General features: G+C 42.9%; 1 protein-coding gene across 1 annotated transcript in view; it reads right to left on the reverse strand.

The window, feature by feature from the left end:
- The window catches only part of CNTN6 (contactin 6), a 117,010-nt gene that overhangs the window by 57,289 nt on the left and 46,390 nt on the right, over positions 1 to 13,331 (reverse strand). The window contains exons 5-6 of the mRNA XM_054387631.1: positions 11,791 to 11,893; positions 828 to 1,012 (exon numbers count right to left, since the gene is read on the reverse strand). Coding sequence (XP_054243606.1) covers positions 828 to 1,012; positions 11,791 to 11,893 — 288 coding nt within the window. The remainder of the gene's footprint in view (positions 1 to 827; positions 1,013 to 11,790; positions 11,894 to 13,331) is intronic.

Raw genomic sequence — 13,331 nt, forward strand, 5'->3', positions numbered from 1 at the left:
TTCCAACCAAAATGTTTCTAAGATTCTTTAACTGGAGGCTCTGTCTAGCTTTCCATAATATATTTCTCACTGTTATATTTATTGTTCTTTTTTGTTTTTCCCCTTCTCTTTTGAAAGGTTTATGAGGCAAAGGAAAGATCTCCCTTCTTAGTCATGTCAAAATATGTAGCTTTCCCTGGTTATTAGCAATGAGACTAAAGAGCAATACAATTCACCTTGGCTGACCCTCATGTGGGACTTGAATCACAAGAACTTCATGCATGTGAGAAGGGAAAAGCAAAAGGAGAACAGTCTCACTGAAATATTATTCTTCAATTCCTGGCAAGGAGGAAGAGAGGCAGGCAGTGGAATGAGTTTCCCCTGCTTTGCCCTCATCTGTTTATGGAGCAATAGAGTTCAGCTGGAATAGAAGGTGAAATAATCTTCCACTCACATGAACCAAAACCTCATGAATCCTTCCCTGATCTGCATCTAGGGCAGCACAGCTTTATGCTGCTGTGAGCTGTTGAGAGTAAATCTTTTTGCTTGCCCTTAATGTTTCATGTAAATGTACCAGGGATTTCTTTCTGCCTCACATTAACCTTTACAACTTCATCATGGCACAGCCCACGTTTTCAATCTGAGTTTTAATGCAAAATATCTTTATTTTCTGAGGATGGAATTCAGTGAAGGTCACTGCAGACCTCCAATCATTTTTTAACCAGCTTAACCTGAACTATATTTCATATCTCCAGTAAGAGGCTAATAGACTTCATCTACAAAGTACATCTGAACACCATCATGCCCTGTAAAGAGAAATAAATGAAGAAATTAACTGATTTCCTTACCATAGACAAATAATTGGCCTCTTGCAATGTTTCTTCCTCGAATGTTTCCTGCAATGCATTCATAAGAGCCTTCATCTTCTTGCTGAATATCTGGGATTTTGAGAACTCCTTGGGTTTTGTTGGCTTCAATTTTCTTTGGCAAGGAGTTTCCATCAGACCTCTTCCAGCTAATACTAGGGACAGGACTAAATATTCATGTTTCATTAGAGAAAAAGAGAAAGCATTTGTTATAGAAGAAACAGGCAACATGAAATCCTTTCATAGAACACTAAAAAACCAGAAATAATCTCTGTTTCTAAGCACAACATACAGAGGTTCATGACTGAGGTTCTGTAACCTCTCCAATTTATTTAGAGGCTACCAGTTCAAAAGTGGGATGAGGTCCTCAGTCAATTCTCTGATTGCTCCTTAGGCCAGTTTGGATTTTCCCCACTGAAACACTTGCTTAGGGCTCAAACATTCTTCTCAACACTATGACATTGAAGGAATCACTTTGGCAATCCAAAGAGACAACATAGGAGCACTGAATTGTCAATTGGTTTTCACAGCAAACAAATTCCCTGCAGCATTGGAGGTATTTTCACATCTCAAAACAGAAAACATTGGACAAGAATTCAAAGTGCTTAAAAATACCACTAAATCTAGGTATAAAAAGAAGGAGAGCCAGTGTAGAGGAGGGCAGACAGGCAGCTGAACAAAGGAGTGAAAAGCAGGAGACATTGAAGCTGAAAGGAGATAGAGACTAAAGAGAATATTTCTTGTTTCATGTCCTTGTAGCTTTCTATCATTTTCATTTCGATTTGGATCGATGTATTCCATGCAGCAACAAACAAAAAGCAATAGTCAAGTGTGAAGGCAGCTAAAAATACTTCTTGGATTCCTGGCAATGTCACAAACCACACAAGCCTCCCTTTCCTGATCTATTATGTCACCAAAACACTTTGAAATATTAATAGCCTTGGATTTCACAGTTGCTTTCTGTTTCTGCAAACACAAGTAAGCTGCTTTTTCTAAGCAGAGGAGATGCTTGGAACAGCTCTTTACAGAGGCTAAATGCTGACTTCTTTTCCAGCAGAAGTAAGATCAGCAGCAAATCCTTGGCACTGAGCTTGAAAATACAACTGGGACAGAAATTAGAAGTGCACATCACCCTTGTCTGCCAGTCCCCAAGGCCTCCAGCCTGCAGCACTGCCTTACAAATATTTACTCCTTTTCTAGCAGGGTTGTAACAGCTCATACCTCAAATTATTTAGGTCTCTGGTTCAAATCCTTGGTTACTGACCAAAGGAATCAAGTCACACATACAGAATGGATGAATTGCCTAACACAGGTAAATTTAAGCCAAATTTCTGTGTTTTCAACAGTATCACAGTATCACAGTCTCACAGTATGTCAGAGGTTGGAAGGGACCTCCAGAGACCATCAGGTCCAACCCCCCTGCCAGAGCAGCATCACTTAGGGTAGTCTGCACAGGAATGCATCCAGGTGGGTTTGGAAAGTGTCCAGAGAAGGAGACTCCACAACCCCCCTGGGCAGCCTGCTCCAGGGCTCTGTCACCCTCACTGTAAAGAAGTTTCTCCTCATGTTGAGCTGAAATCTTCTATGTTCAAGTCTGAACCCATTGTTCCTTGTCTTATCACTGTGAACCACCCAAAAGAGCCTGGCCCCCTCCCCTTGACACCCACACCTCAGATATTGATAGACATTGATCAGATCCCCTCTCAGTCTTCTCTTCTCCAGACTAAACAGCCCCAGGGCTCTCAGTCTCTCTTCATAGGGGAGATGCTCAAGTCCCCTAAGCATCCTCCTGGCTCTCTGTTGGACTCTCTCCAGCAGGTCTCTGTCTCTCTTGAACTGGGGAGCCGAAAACTGGACACAGGATTGCAGCTGTGGTTTCACCAGGGCAGAGTAGAGAGGTAGAACAACTTCCCTAGCCCTGCTGGACACCTTTCTCGATGCACCCCAGGATCCCATTGGCTCTCTTGGCCACAAGAGCACATTGCTGTTCCATGGAAGACACTGAGTTGCTGGAGAGGGTCCAGAAAAAGGCAACAAAGTTCATGAAGGTTCTGGACAAAAGGTCTTGTGAGGAGCAGCTGGGGGAACTGGGGTTGTTTAAGCCTGGAGAAAAGGAGGTTGAGAGGAGACCTCATTGCTCTCTACAACTAGCTGAAAGGAGGCTGTAAGGTGTGGGCTTGGTCTCTTCTCCCAAGTGGCAAGTGAGAGGACAAGAAGAAATGGCCTCAAGTTTGCTTTTGGGTTGGATGTTAAGAAGCCTTTCTTTAAATAGTGGACAGACATTGGAATAGGCTTCCCAGGGAGGTGGTGGAGTCACCATCCTTGGAGGTGTTCAAGAAGTGTGCAGATGTGGTGCTTCAGGACATGGTTTAATGGCCATGGTGGTGTTGGGTTGATGGTTGGGCTTGAGGGTCTCAGAGGTCTTTTCCAACCCAAATGACTCTATGATTTTCAGTTATTTGAAGGAAGTGCAGCTCTAGTGCAGAACAGGTCTGGCCCACCACTGCTGGGCTCTAGCCAGGAAAACTGCCAGAGGCATTTTGCAGTCCTGCTGTAGATGGGTGCAGACTGTTGATGGCACAAAGGAGAGCAGGGCTGGATTTTTACAGCACCATGCATATTACACAGGGTGTGGAAAGCTACCCTATAGCAGAAGCATGCAGTGCACTCACTGCCAGAAGCACTGAGCTACTTAAAGGCATCTCCTCTGGATTAGTTTCTTCTTTCACAAAGAGATTAAATGAAGCCAACAGCCATATGGGAGAAGAAAAACAACAATTAGATGCATTCATTCATGCTGTGCTACCTGAAAGTCCTCCAGTGAAACATTTCCTCTTCTATTAGCCATTTGTTTGCTCTTGCTACTGGCTATTCCTGAATAAGGGAAGTCAGCACTGACAGCAAGGCCAGGGGCAGGGCTCTGTGGAAAGCCCCTTCTGTCAGCTTGGCAAGTCAAGTTGAGCAAGTGGGAGCTGAAGGCATTGTCCTGTTTTCTTTTCCCACCCCACATACTTCTAATGACATCTTTGGGGCAAATTTACCTCATTTTTGGCCAAACACAGGGATGTTTGACATACACTCCCTCTGATGGGGACTGGAGAGGGATGGATGGCATAAACCCCTCAGTGGTGGGTTCATCAGCCTCACTGCATTTAAACTCCTAATTGCAATAAAGAGCTAACAGCACTTTGTTCTCCTGCCAGGGGAGCCTTGCACTGGGTGACCTAGTTTGATCAGCAGAGGGAATTCATTTATCAGGACAGCAGCTCCACATCAGCCTGACTACAGGTTAAACCAGCAGGCTGCAGGAGGATCTGCAGCTCAGCCGTGTGCCATCAGCCACCAGAAAGACCTTTGCTGTCACAGCAGCTTGAGAAGATCTGCATTTCTTCATTGACTTTGCTGACCACTGTCAGAGGCTTCCCAGCACCCTCAGCCACTGCATTTTGCAGAAGGCAGGGGGGTTGGGGCTGCCTTCACCCCCTTCTGGTGTTGGTTTCTATTTTTATAACCAACGGCTCTTCACAGCAACTCTTCCTACAGGCTATAAGGAAATCTTTCAAAGTAAAACCAAAAAACCTCTCTGAAATTAAATGTAAAAAAATTACTTTTATGAAGGTTTTTTTTTTTTTCTGTATAAGAAATCATTCTGCTTTTTCAGAAGTGAAACTCCTTTAGGTCTAGGTAAATAGATATAAAACGTGGTTGAATAAATAGAGTTTTGTGTGTTTTCATAGGACTGTTTTCAATAATCATATTCTATTGAAGGTCACTATCTAACATCGCTACTAATGCCTTCTGATGCAGATGTTGGGTGGTCCTGCAGCTGGGCTGGGCCTTTTGCATGGAGTCACTAGCAAGAAAAAAGGTTGAAATAGGTAACTGTTGGGGTCTAAAAAAGTTTTTGGAATATATGTAAAGAAACAATGAGTACACTTTTCAAATTTATTACACCTCACAGACAAAGCCTTGCTTTCACCTGAGTAAATAAGAAAATGGTGCATAAATATCAGAGTGTCTTTGTACATAAATCCAGAGTTTATTTGAAAACTTCAGAGCATCAAGGAGTATTAATTTAATTTATTCTCAGCCACACAGGCACAGCTGAATCACAAAACCATAAGTTACCAACAGAGAAAGAAAAGGCCCTGGAAAAAATATTTTTTGGCTGGTGACAAGCCTTGTCACACTGAACATGAAATTAATTTGTCTGCAGCATTACAGCCAACACGGAGATGAAGCTTCCACCTTCCTGTAGCAGAGACTCAGCAGCCAGATGATGCATTGCATCTGTGCCTCATCTTTTCTCCTATGCATCTGAGGGCACTTCACAATAAAAGTAAATCTACAGCTTTGGTAATGAAGCCCATGGCTAGTTAAACAAATCAGACAAAGCTGGGGTTTGAAAGCTGCTATCATGTCTGCATCAACTGCTGACACAAGGAAGATTTAGGATTCAAGGGGCATCATAATTAAAGCACTCAGGCTTCTAATCATCCTGATGTATTACTTGGGAAACAGCAAAGCTCTCTGAAACCTATTGTGCCTTATTCTCCTTTGCTCACAAGCCACTCACCTGAACTACTGTGAGAGAGGACCTTCCAGAGCTGCTTGCTCACCCCTTAGAGAAGAACTCTTAAGGTATTAGCTTTTCAGGAAGGAACACTGAAAGCAGCACATTTCACTTGTGGTGGCAGAAACTGTTCATATATCCATGATTTTAGAATCACATAATTGATCCCTTTACAGACTCCTACGTAAACTGCTTGGAAATAAACTAGAATAGCCAACTAATGAAGAAATGAAGCCTACTGGGTTTTCTGTAAATTCACTAAAGATGGTTATTTGGAAGCCCCTTGTAGCCATGTGATTATCTCCTTATACTAACAGCCTCTAGAAAAGCCCTTCCCTGAATGCATTTACTGGAATATTTCAGGGCTTCCTATGAAAAAAAAAAAAAAAAACAACCACAAGTGATTATTGTGGGTTGAAAGAAATCCTGGTTTATATTATTCACATATGCTCTTTACAACCTCAGCTGGCAGGGGCCCATCTGCAGGGATTCCAAACAGATTATTTCCCTATCTTGGAGAAGAGAATGAAGAAAAATGTAAAACATAGACATAGCTTAATAAGTGCATGCAGCACCAGACAGGGAAACTACTTTGCTTATTTTCATTCCAGAAACTATTCTTATTTGTGCAACAGGAAAAAAAAAAAAAAAAGAAAAAGAAAAGAAAAAGAAGAAGGAAAAAAGAAAAGTTATTTTGGAGGAAATCTAGAGAAAGCAGCACAGGAACTCAGCTGAATATAACTCCACAGTGCTCAATCCTCTCAAAGACATGGTGAAGAATAATTTAGATGTATGGCATGATTAATACAGCTTGATCCAAAACATGACTTTTAATACTGGCATAGCATTAAACACTGTCAGCATAATGAATATTAGTGCAGAACACAAAGCCTCCTCTCCTCTATTCAGTTGCCACAGGCTGCAGCATTGCATTGCATTGCAATAGTCAAGCTACTAGTTCAGATTTCAGTTTTCCTGCTTTTAAGAATTCAGTAGGAAGCACATTTATTTATTTTATTTTATTTTATTTTATTTTATTTTATTTTATTTTATTTTATTTTATTTTACCTGCTCAGACTCCCTGTGCCCTTGTAAGTAGCTGTGTGCTACTTGCATTCCTTTTTGCCCACTTTTATTTCCATCACAGTAAGGGCTGATGTACTTCTCAAAAATCTACTTTACTCTGCATGGTTTCTGTTCTGCAGAATAGGATTCAGCTCAAGAGCTGGCCCCATGTTGTCCATTTGGGATCCTCTTCTCAGGAATAAATCCTGGTCTTTGGCTTTCTTATACTTATTTTTCCTAACACAAGAAAGAGTTTAGCTAGGAGGCTATTTATAAGAACCAGCTGTGATATTTTCATCTAAAACCACGAACCATAGAATGGTTTGGGTTGGAAGACACCTTAAAAATCATCTAGTTCTAAGCCCCCTGACATGGGCAGGGACACCTCCCTCTAGCCCAGATTGCTCAAGGCCTCATCCCAGCTGGATGTGAACACCTCCAGGGAGGGAGGATCCATGACATCCCTAAACAACCTATTCCAGTGTCTCAGCACTCTCATTGTAAGGAATCTCTTCTTAATATCCAATCTAAGCTTACCCTCTTCAAGTTTTAATCCATTCTTATCCTACAAGAAAGCTGGGGAGGGACTTTTTAGGCTATCAGGTAGTGATAGGACTGGGGGGAATGGAATAAAGCTGGAAATGGGGAGATTCAGACTGGATGTGAGGAAGAAGTTCTTCCCCATGAGAGTGATGAGAGCCTGGAATGGGTTGTCCAGGGAGGTGGTTGAGGCTCCATCCCTGGAGGTGTTTAAGGCCAGGCTGGATGAGGCTCTGGCCAGCCTGATGTAGTGTGAGGTGTCCCTGCCCATGGCAGGGGGGTTGGAACTGGATGATCCTTGTGGTCCCTTCCAACCCTGACTGATTCTATGATTCTATCCCTACAAGCCCTTGTAAAAAATCCCCTCCCAGGATCCTTGTAGCCCCCTTCAGGTACTGGAAGGCTGCTGTAGTGTCTCCCTGAAGCCTTCTTCTCTCCAGACTGAACAGCCTCAACTCTCAACTCACAAAGGGCTTTGAAACAGAGTTATGTGGAATACATACACCTACCCCTGGCTGCCCCACAGCCTGTCTGAGGGAGGACTTCTTAGGTTGTTTTGAGTTCCCTCAGGTCAAAAAAAAAAAAAAAGCATCTTAACACTCAGCCACAAGCCTGGCCTCTTGTACTTGCATTTCAAGTGCTGAACTGCATTTTGAGCAAAGTCCAATAGGTATGATTTGCTGTTCCGTACAGAGAAGAGATGCTATTTCTCTAAATACCAGGAGAAGTACTTTTCATTTAGGACTTTCAGAGCCCAAAACCCCAGCAGGTTGCCTATAATCTGCCTTAGATGTGAAAGATTTCTGTTATTCATAGCACAGGGGTAGTAGCAGCTGCCAGCATTGTCTGAAGCACTGGACTAACAGTATGAATATAGAAAATTATGGATAATGGGAAAGCAGTTTTGAAATCCAAGAGAGATAATCACCGTTAGTGCTTGTGGCAGATCAGAGGTATAGCTCAACAAATGTTGAGCAGAATTGATTTTAACACAAACAGACAATAGTAGGGGCTAGAGTTTTAGTGGAATTTAAGCAGCTAAAAGTGCAGATGGCCACATGGCTGCATTTAAATGTGCCAAACTACAATTGGCAGCAGCTGGAGGTAGGAAACTTCAAGCTTGGAACAATACCACTAATCACCTACATACCTTTAGAAATCTGGCCTTATCTAATGAGTTAAGAGTATTTCACCTGCAATCTGTTTCTACCTTGCTTTATCCACACACAAATGCCAGCTCTGAAATAAAGCTTTTCGCCCACTTGACATGCCAGTGAAAAGGTGGCTCAAGGCTCTGCTTAGGGAGGGGAAAAAAACCAAAAGCAGCCTGAAAACAGGACAGGTCTGTATGAGAACTGTAGGTATCCAAGAGAATCTGGTCTAAAAAAAAAGAATCTAGCCTAAAAAAAAGAATCTAGTAAAAAAAAAAAAAAGAGTCTAGTCTAAAAAAAGAGTCTGGTCTAAAAAAGAATAATCTAACCTAAAAAACCCTTTGCTGACAAATATTCTGCCCACAAACACACTCTGCTCACAAGCAGCATCTCTCAGACATGACCTAGACTACATGCACATTAGCAGCATGCTATAGAACTCTGAGTGAAGAATGGGTTTTTGCCCATGGATCACTGCCTGCCCGCTGCTTTATTTATGCAGTATGACTCCACTTAAGTGTGGCAGCACTGTTCTCAACTGCAGTCTCACATATAAAGAAGGATGTGTAGAGGTGGTGCTTTGGGACATGGTTTAGTGGCCATGGTGGTGTTGGGCTGATGGCTGGACTCAGTGATCTTGGAGGTCTTTTCCAACCCTAATGATTTCATGATCATAGAACCATAAAGGTTGGAAAAGACCTCTGAGTTCATCAAGTTCAACCTTCTACCCCACACCTCCATGGCTACTAGTCCATATCCTGAATTACCACATCTACTTGTTTTTTGAACACCTCTAGGGATGGTGACTCCACCATCTCCCTGGGCAGCCTTTTCCAATGCCTGACCACTCTTTCAGTAAAGACATTATTCATAATATCCAATTTAAACCTCTCCTGGTGCAACTTGAGGCTATTTCCTCTTGTCCTGTGTTAGTTTGGAGAAAATGCCAACACCAACCTCATCACAACCTCTGTAGAGAGATAATAATGATCATAGAATCAGTCAGGGTTGGAAGGGACCTCAAGGATCATCCAGTTCCAACCCCACTGCCATGGACAGGGACACCTCACACTACAGCAGGTTGCTCAGAGCCACCTCCAGCCTGGCTGCAAAAACCTCCAGGGATGAGGCTTCCACCACCTCCCTGGGCAACCTGTGCCAGTGTCTCACCACCCTCATGGTGTGAAAGGATAATAAAACATATATTAAAGCTGTGTCAACCCTCTCAGCCATGTCAATTTCTAAGCACAGAATAGAAAGTATTATGCTCACTGAAGGATTTTATTATCAATAAGTCCTTTCAATCCACCTTTTTTTTTCTCCTGAAGTTGTTCTTAAAGTGGCCAAGCCCATATGCCAAGTTCACATGCCCCACCTTCACCCTTTCAGTAAGGCAGCCTAGTTTTGCATCAGATCTTTAATTTCTTCACTGCTTTTCTATATTATTGTTAAATGCTTCCCATGCAACAGATGGCAATATGAAATGACAACTTGAAATGTAAAGCCTTCACTGACTCACACACAATTAAAGAGGTATTTAAAGAGAAGCAGCTCAACAGTGTTTGGAAAAGAAAAGAAAAAAAAATATATATAAAAACCAGTCTGGTACTTGTTTGGGGCTCAAAGCAATTGCATACACCTTTCATTGTGACTCTGTAGAAATATTCTTCACCTTCAAATAAAAATTAGCTCTAAGATTACTTTGTATAAAAATTTAATCTGAAATGGAAGGCCATTTCCCATCTTAATAACTTTTTATTTGCCCTTTTTTTTTTCTTGTTTTGTTTTGTTTTTGCTTCCTAGCATAGGTTGCAGAGGAACATTTGATTAATTTGTGTTGTCTGTGAGTCAGGCTTTTAACCTCTGGGAAAGCTCTAAACTGTTTAAAAGCTTACAGCCTTAAAACAGATTGTCAGAAGAAACTTAAACTAAATAGAGGTCAACAATCTGAGGTTGTTTTAGCTTTTGCAGGGAGCAATGGATGCTCACTGGACAGACTATTTTTTTGTTGGCTGGTTACACTTAATCAGTTAAACCATCTGCTCTTTGAATGCAGAACAGCCTTTGCTGGGACTTCTGGAAGTGGACACATGCTGTAAGCAACCCAGGAAAAAGATAGGCTAAGAGAGGTGTAGATTTCCAGGAGGAAGGGCTATGGTTGGGGCTTCCCAGGGCTCCCAAGCAGAGGAGAAGGGGGTGAGGGGGTGCTGAGAACCACATGAATCTTAGTCTACAAGAAAGCTGGGGAGGGACTTTTTAGGCTATCAGGTAGTGACAGGACTGGGGGGAATGGAATAAAGCTGGAATTGGGGAGATTCAGACTGGATGTGAGGAAGAAGTTCTTCCCCATGAGAGTGGTGAGAGCCTGGAATGGGTTGTCCAGGGAGGTGGTTGAGGCTCCATCCCTGGAGGTGTTTAAGGCCAGGCTGGATGAGGCTCTGGCCAGGCTGCTCTAGTGTGAGGTGTCCCTGCCCATGGCAGGGGGCTTGGAACTGGATGATCCTTGTGGTCCCTTCCAACCCTGACTGATTCTGTGATTCTGTGATTCTATGTTTCTATGATTCTATGATCCTATGATTCTGTGATTCTATGATTCTATGATTCTATGATTCTATTCTATGTGCTCTTGAAGCTCAGCCTCAAGTCTTGTTTGTAACAGTACCATACAGAAGCACTCCTGGTTTGGTGCAGATTGGATGTGGATGTGCAGTTATACTGACAGCTGCAACTTGAAGTCAGGTCTCATCTCAGGGTTAATGCTACTTTCAAAGTATTCTGGGATGCATTAAGAAGAGTGTTGTTGGCAAGCTAAGGGAGGTTCTTTTGCCCCTCTGCTCTGCCCTAGTGAGGCCCCATCTAGTGAGCTGGGTCCAGTTCTGAGCCCCCCAGTTCAAGAAAGACAAGTAACTGCTGGACAGAGTCCAGTGGAGGATTAAGGGATTGGAGCATCACTTTGAGAAGGAAAGGCTGAGAGATCTGGGGCTGTTTAGCCTGGAGAAGAGCAGATTGAGAGGGGATTTTCTCAGTTCTCATTAGGAGCTAAAGGGTAGGGGCATGAGGATGGGGCCAGACCAATTACAGTGGTGCCCAGTGACAGGACAAGGGGCAATAGAACCCAGGAGGTTCTAACATGAGGACATGAGGAAAACACCAGGTGGCTACCCAGAGAGGTTGTGGAGTCTCCATCTTGGGAGAGATTCCACATCCATCTGGACATTGTGACCCTGGGCAAGCTGCTGTGAGTGCCCTGCTTTAGCAGTGGGGCTGGACTGGATGATCTCCAGAGGTTCCTTTCACCATGCTGGGATTCTGCAGTAGAGCTTTGCCTGGTTTTCCCTGTCTTCCCCATCCTTCCTCCCCTGCTTCAAACTGCAACCAAAGTGAACTTCAGTCATGATACAATTTTCTTTCTCATTTGCTTAGGAGCACATTTGCAGGGAAACAATCAAACCAAGACAAAGTTAAAGGAAACAAGCTGCACAATTTCACATTCAAGGGGAAAAAAAATAAAAAGGAATAAAAGAAAGAAATCCACTATGCAAATTAGAAAGAATTTCTGTTTCTCACTGCAGAGCAGTACAGAACCTCCATGTCAATAGAAGAGGAAAAATCTTACTTCCCAAGGGCAAAGCATTCCAGTTTAACGGAGGAGCCCTTCGCTGCGTAAGTTGTTTCTGGCAAACGAACTTCAATCTTTGGCTCGTACTCCCCCATCACACCTGTTGAACATCAGAACAGCTAGCACTCCAGTGGAGCCTGAGACCTGTCTACTACAACAGAATTCCAGTGCTGAGCAGAAATAGATCATGCAAGCAGTCAGCCAAAGCTGGGCACCAAAATATTGAATTGTACCAGTGTGAGAGCTGAAATCCCCTTCCCACACCCACAGTAACCAGGCTAGCTCAGTCTGGAAGCAAATGCAAGTAGTATTTACAAGCAAATCCACAATCTATGATGCAATGCAATGAATCTGTACAAATAGACACTAGTCACAACATTTACAATTATGTACAATCAACAGAAAAACACAACCAAGCTCCCTTTGCTTCCCCCAAGGGGCCTCCCCCCAGCCAGAAGGTGTCCCCCCAGACCCCCCTGGCAGAAGGCAGAGAGTCAAGAAGCAGAGAGGATGTTAGACTGAGCTTGTCAAGGTCAGTGTGTTATCTTCAGCCAGAAAAGGAGTCAGACAGAAGCCCAGCAAGCTGAGAACTGCCCAACCCCCCAACCTTGTTTTGAGTAGAGATTCTTAAACATTTCTATCTCTCCAACGCAAGTGTTTAGAACAATCATTACTCGGCTTTCTTACACCCAATAGTGATTTATTTACATTCTTCAGCTTTCTCTGCTCACACTTTGTGAAGAAAAATTAAAAAGACAGTCTTAAAACCATCACACCAGTGTAAAAGAAAAATTGTAAAGCCTTTTGTTCCATCCATGGCAAGCAAAACATGATGTCTGTGGAGCAGGTTTAGCCTGCTGGGTGGAATTCAACCTTAGGTGAGGTCTTTGAGTTCTATGCATTTGAGAGCTGAAGAGCTTGGCTTTAAGTTCTACAAGTGTGTGACATGTGGGCTTTAAGGTTTTGGAGATAATTTAGGGGTTCAGACCTGTCATTGAGCAATGGTTTTAGCGTTGGACACTTCACTGAGAGGTGACTTTTTGGAATACTGAATAGATTGTGTCTGCTGTGGAGATGTGGTGCTGAGGGACATGGTTTAGTGGTGACCTGGCAGTGCTGGGTTAATGCTTGGGTTTGGTCTTAAAGGTTTCTTCCACACAAAATGATCCCACGATCCTGGGTGCAAGAGAGAATTGTGGAACTCTGTGTCCAAAGTGCTTGTAAACCACTGGAAACATCTTTAAAGCACCCAAGTGTGAGCTCCAGGCATGAGAAAACCTGCTTTAATGAGATGTCATGGTTGCTTTTGAAGATCTGGCTCCACATCTGATAAACTGCAGATCATTTCTTATCAGCTTAGGACAGATCCTACACTGAAATTTAACTGATTCTTATTTGATATTTAACAGGGATCTGGCTAACATTCCACACACAATTTCCACTGTTGCCTTAGAGGCTGCTTGTTTAGGACTCGATCCAGAGGAGATAACGAGCTTGAGAAAACAAGTTTGAGAAAAAAAAAAAAATAGAATAGAGTG

Source organism: Indicator indicator, chromosome 15 (genome assembly GCF_027791375.1).
Source record: "Indicator indicator isolate 239-I01 chromosome 15, UM_Iind_1.1, whole genome shotgun sequence".
NCBI lineage: Eukaryota > Metazoa > Chordata > Aves > Piciformes > Indicatoridae > Indicator > Indicator indicator.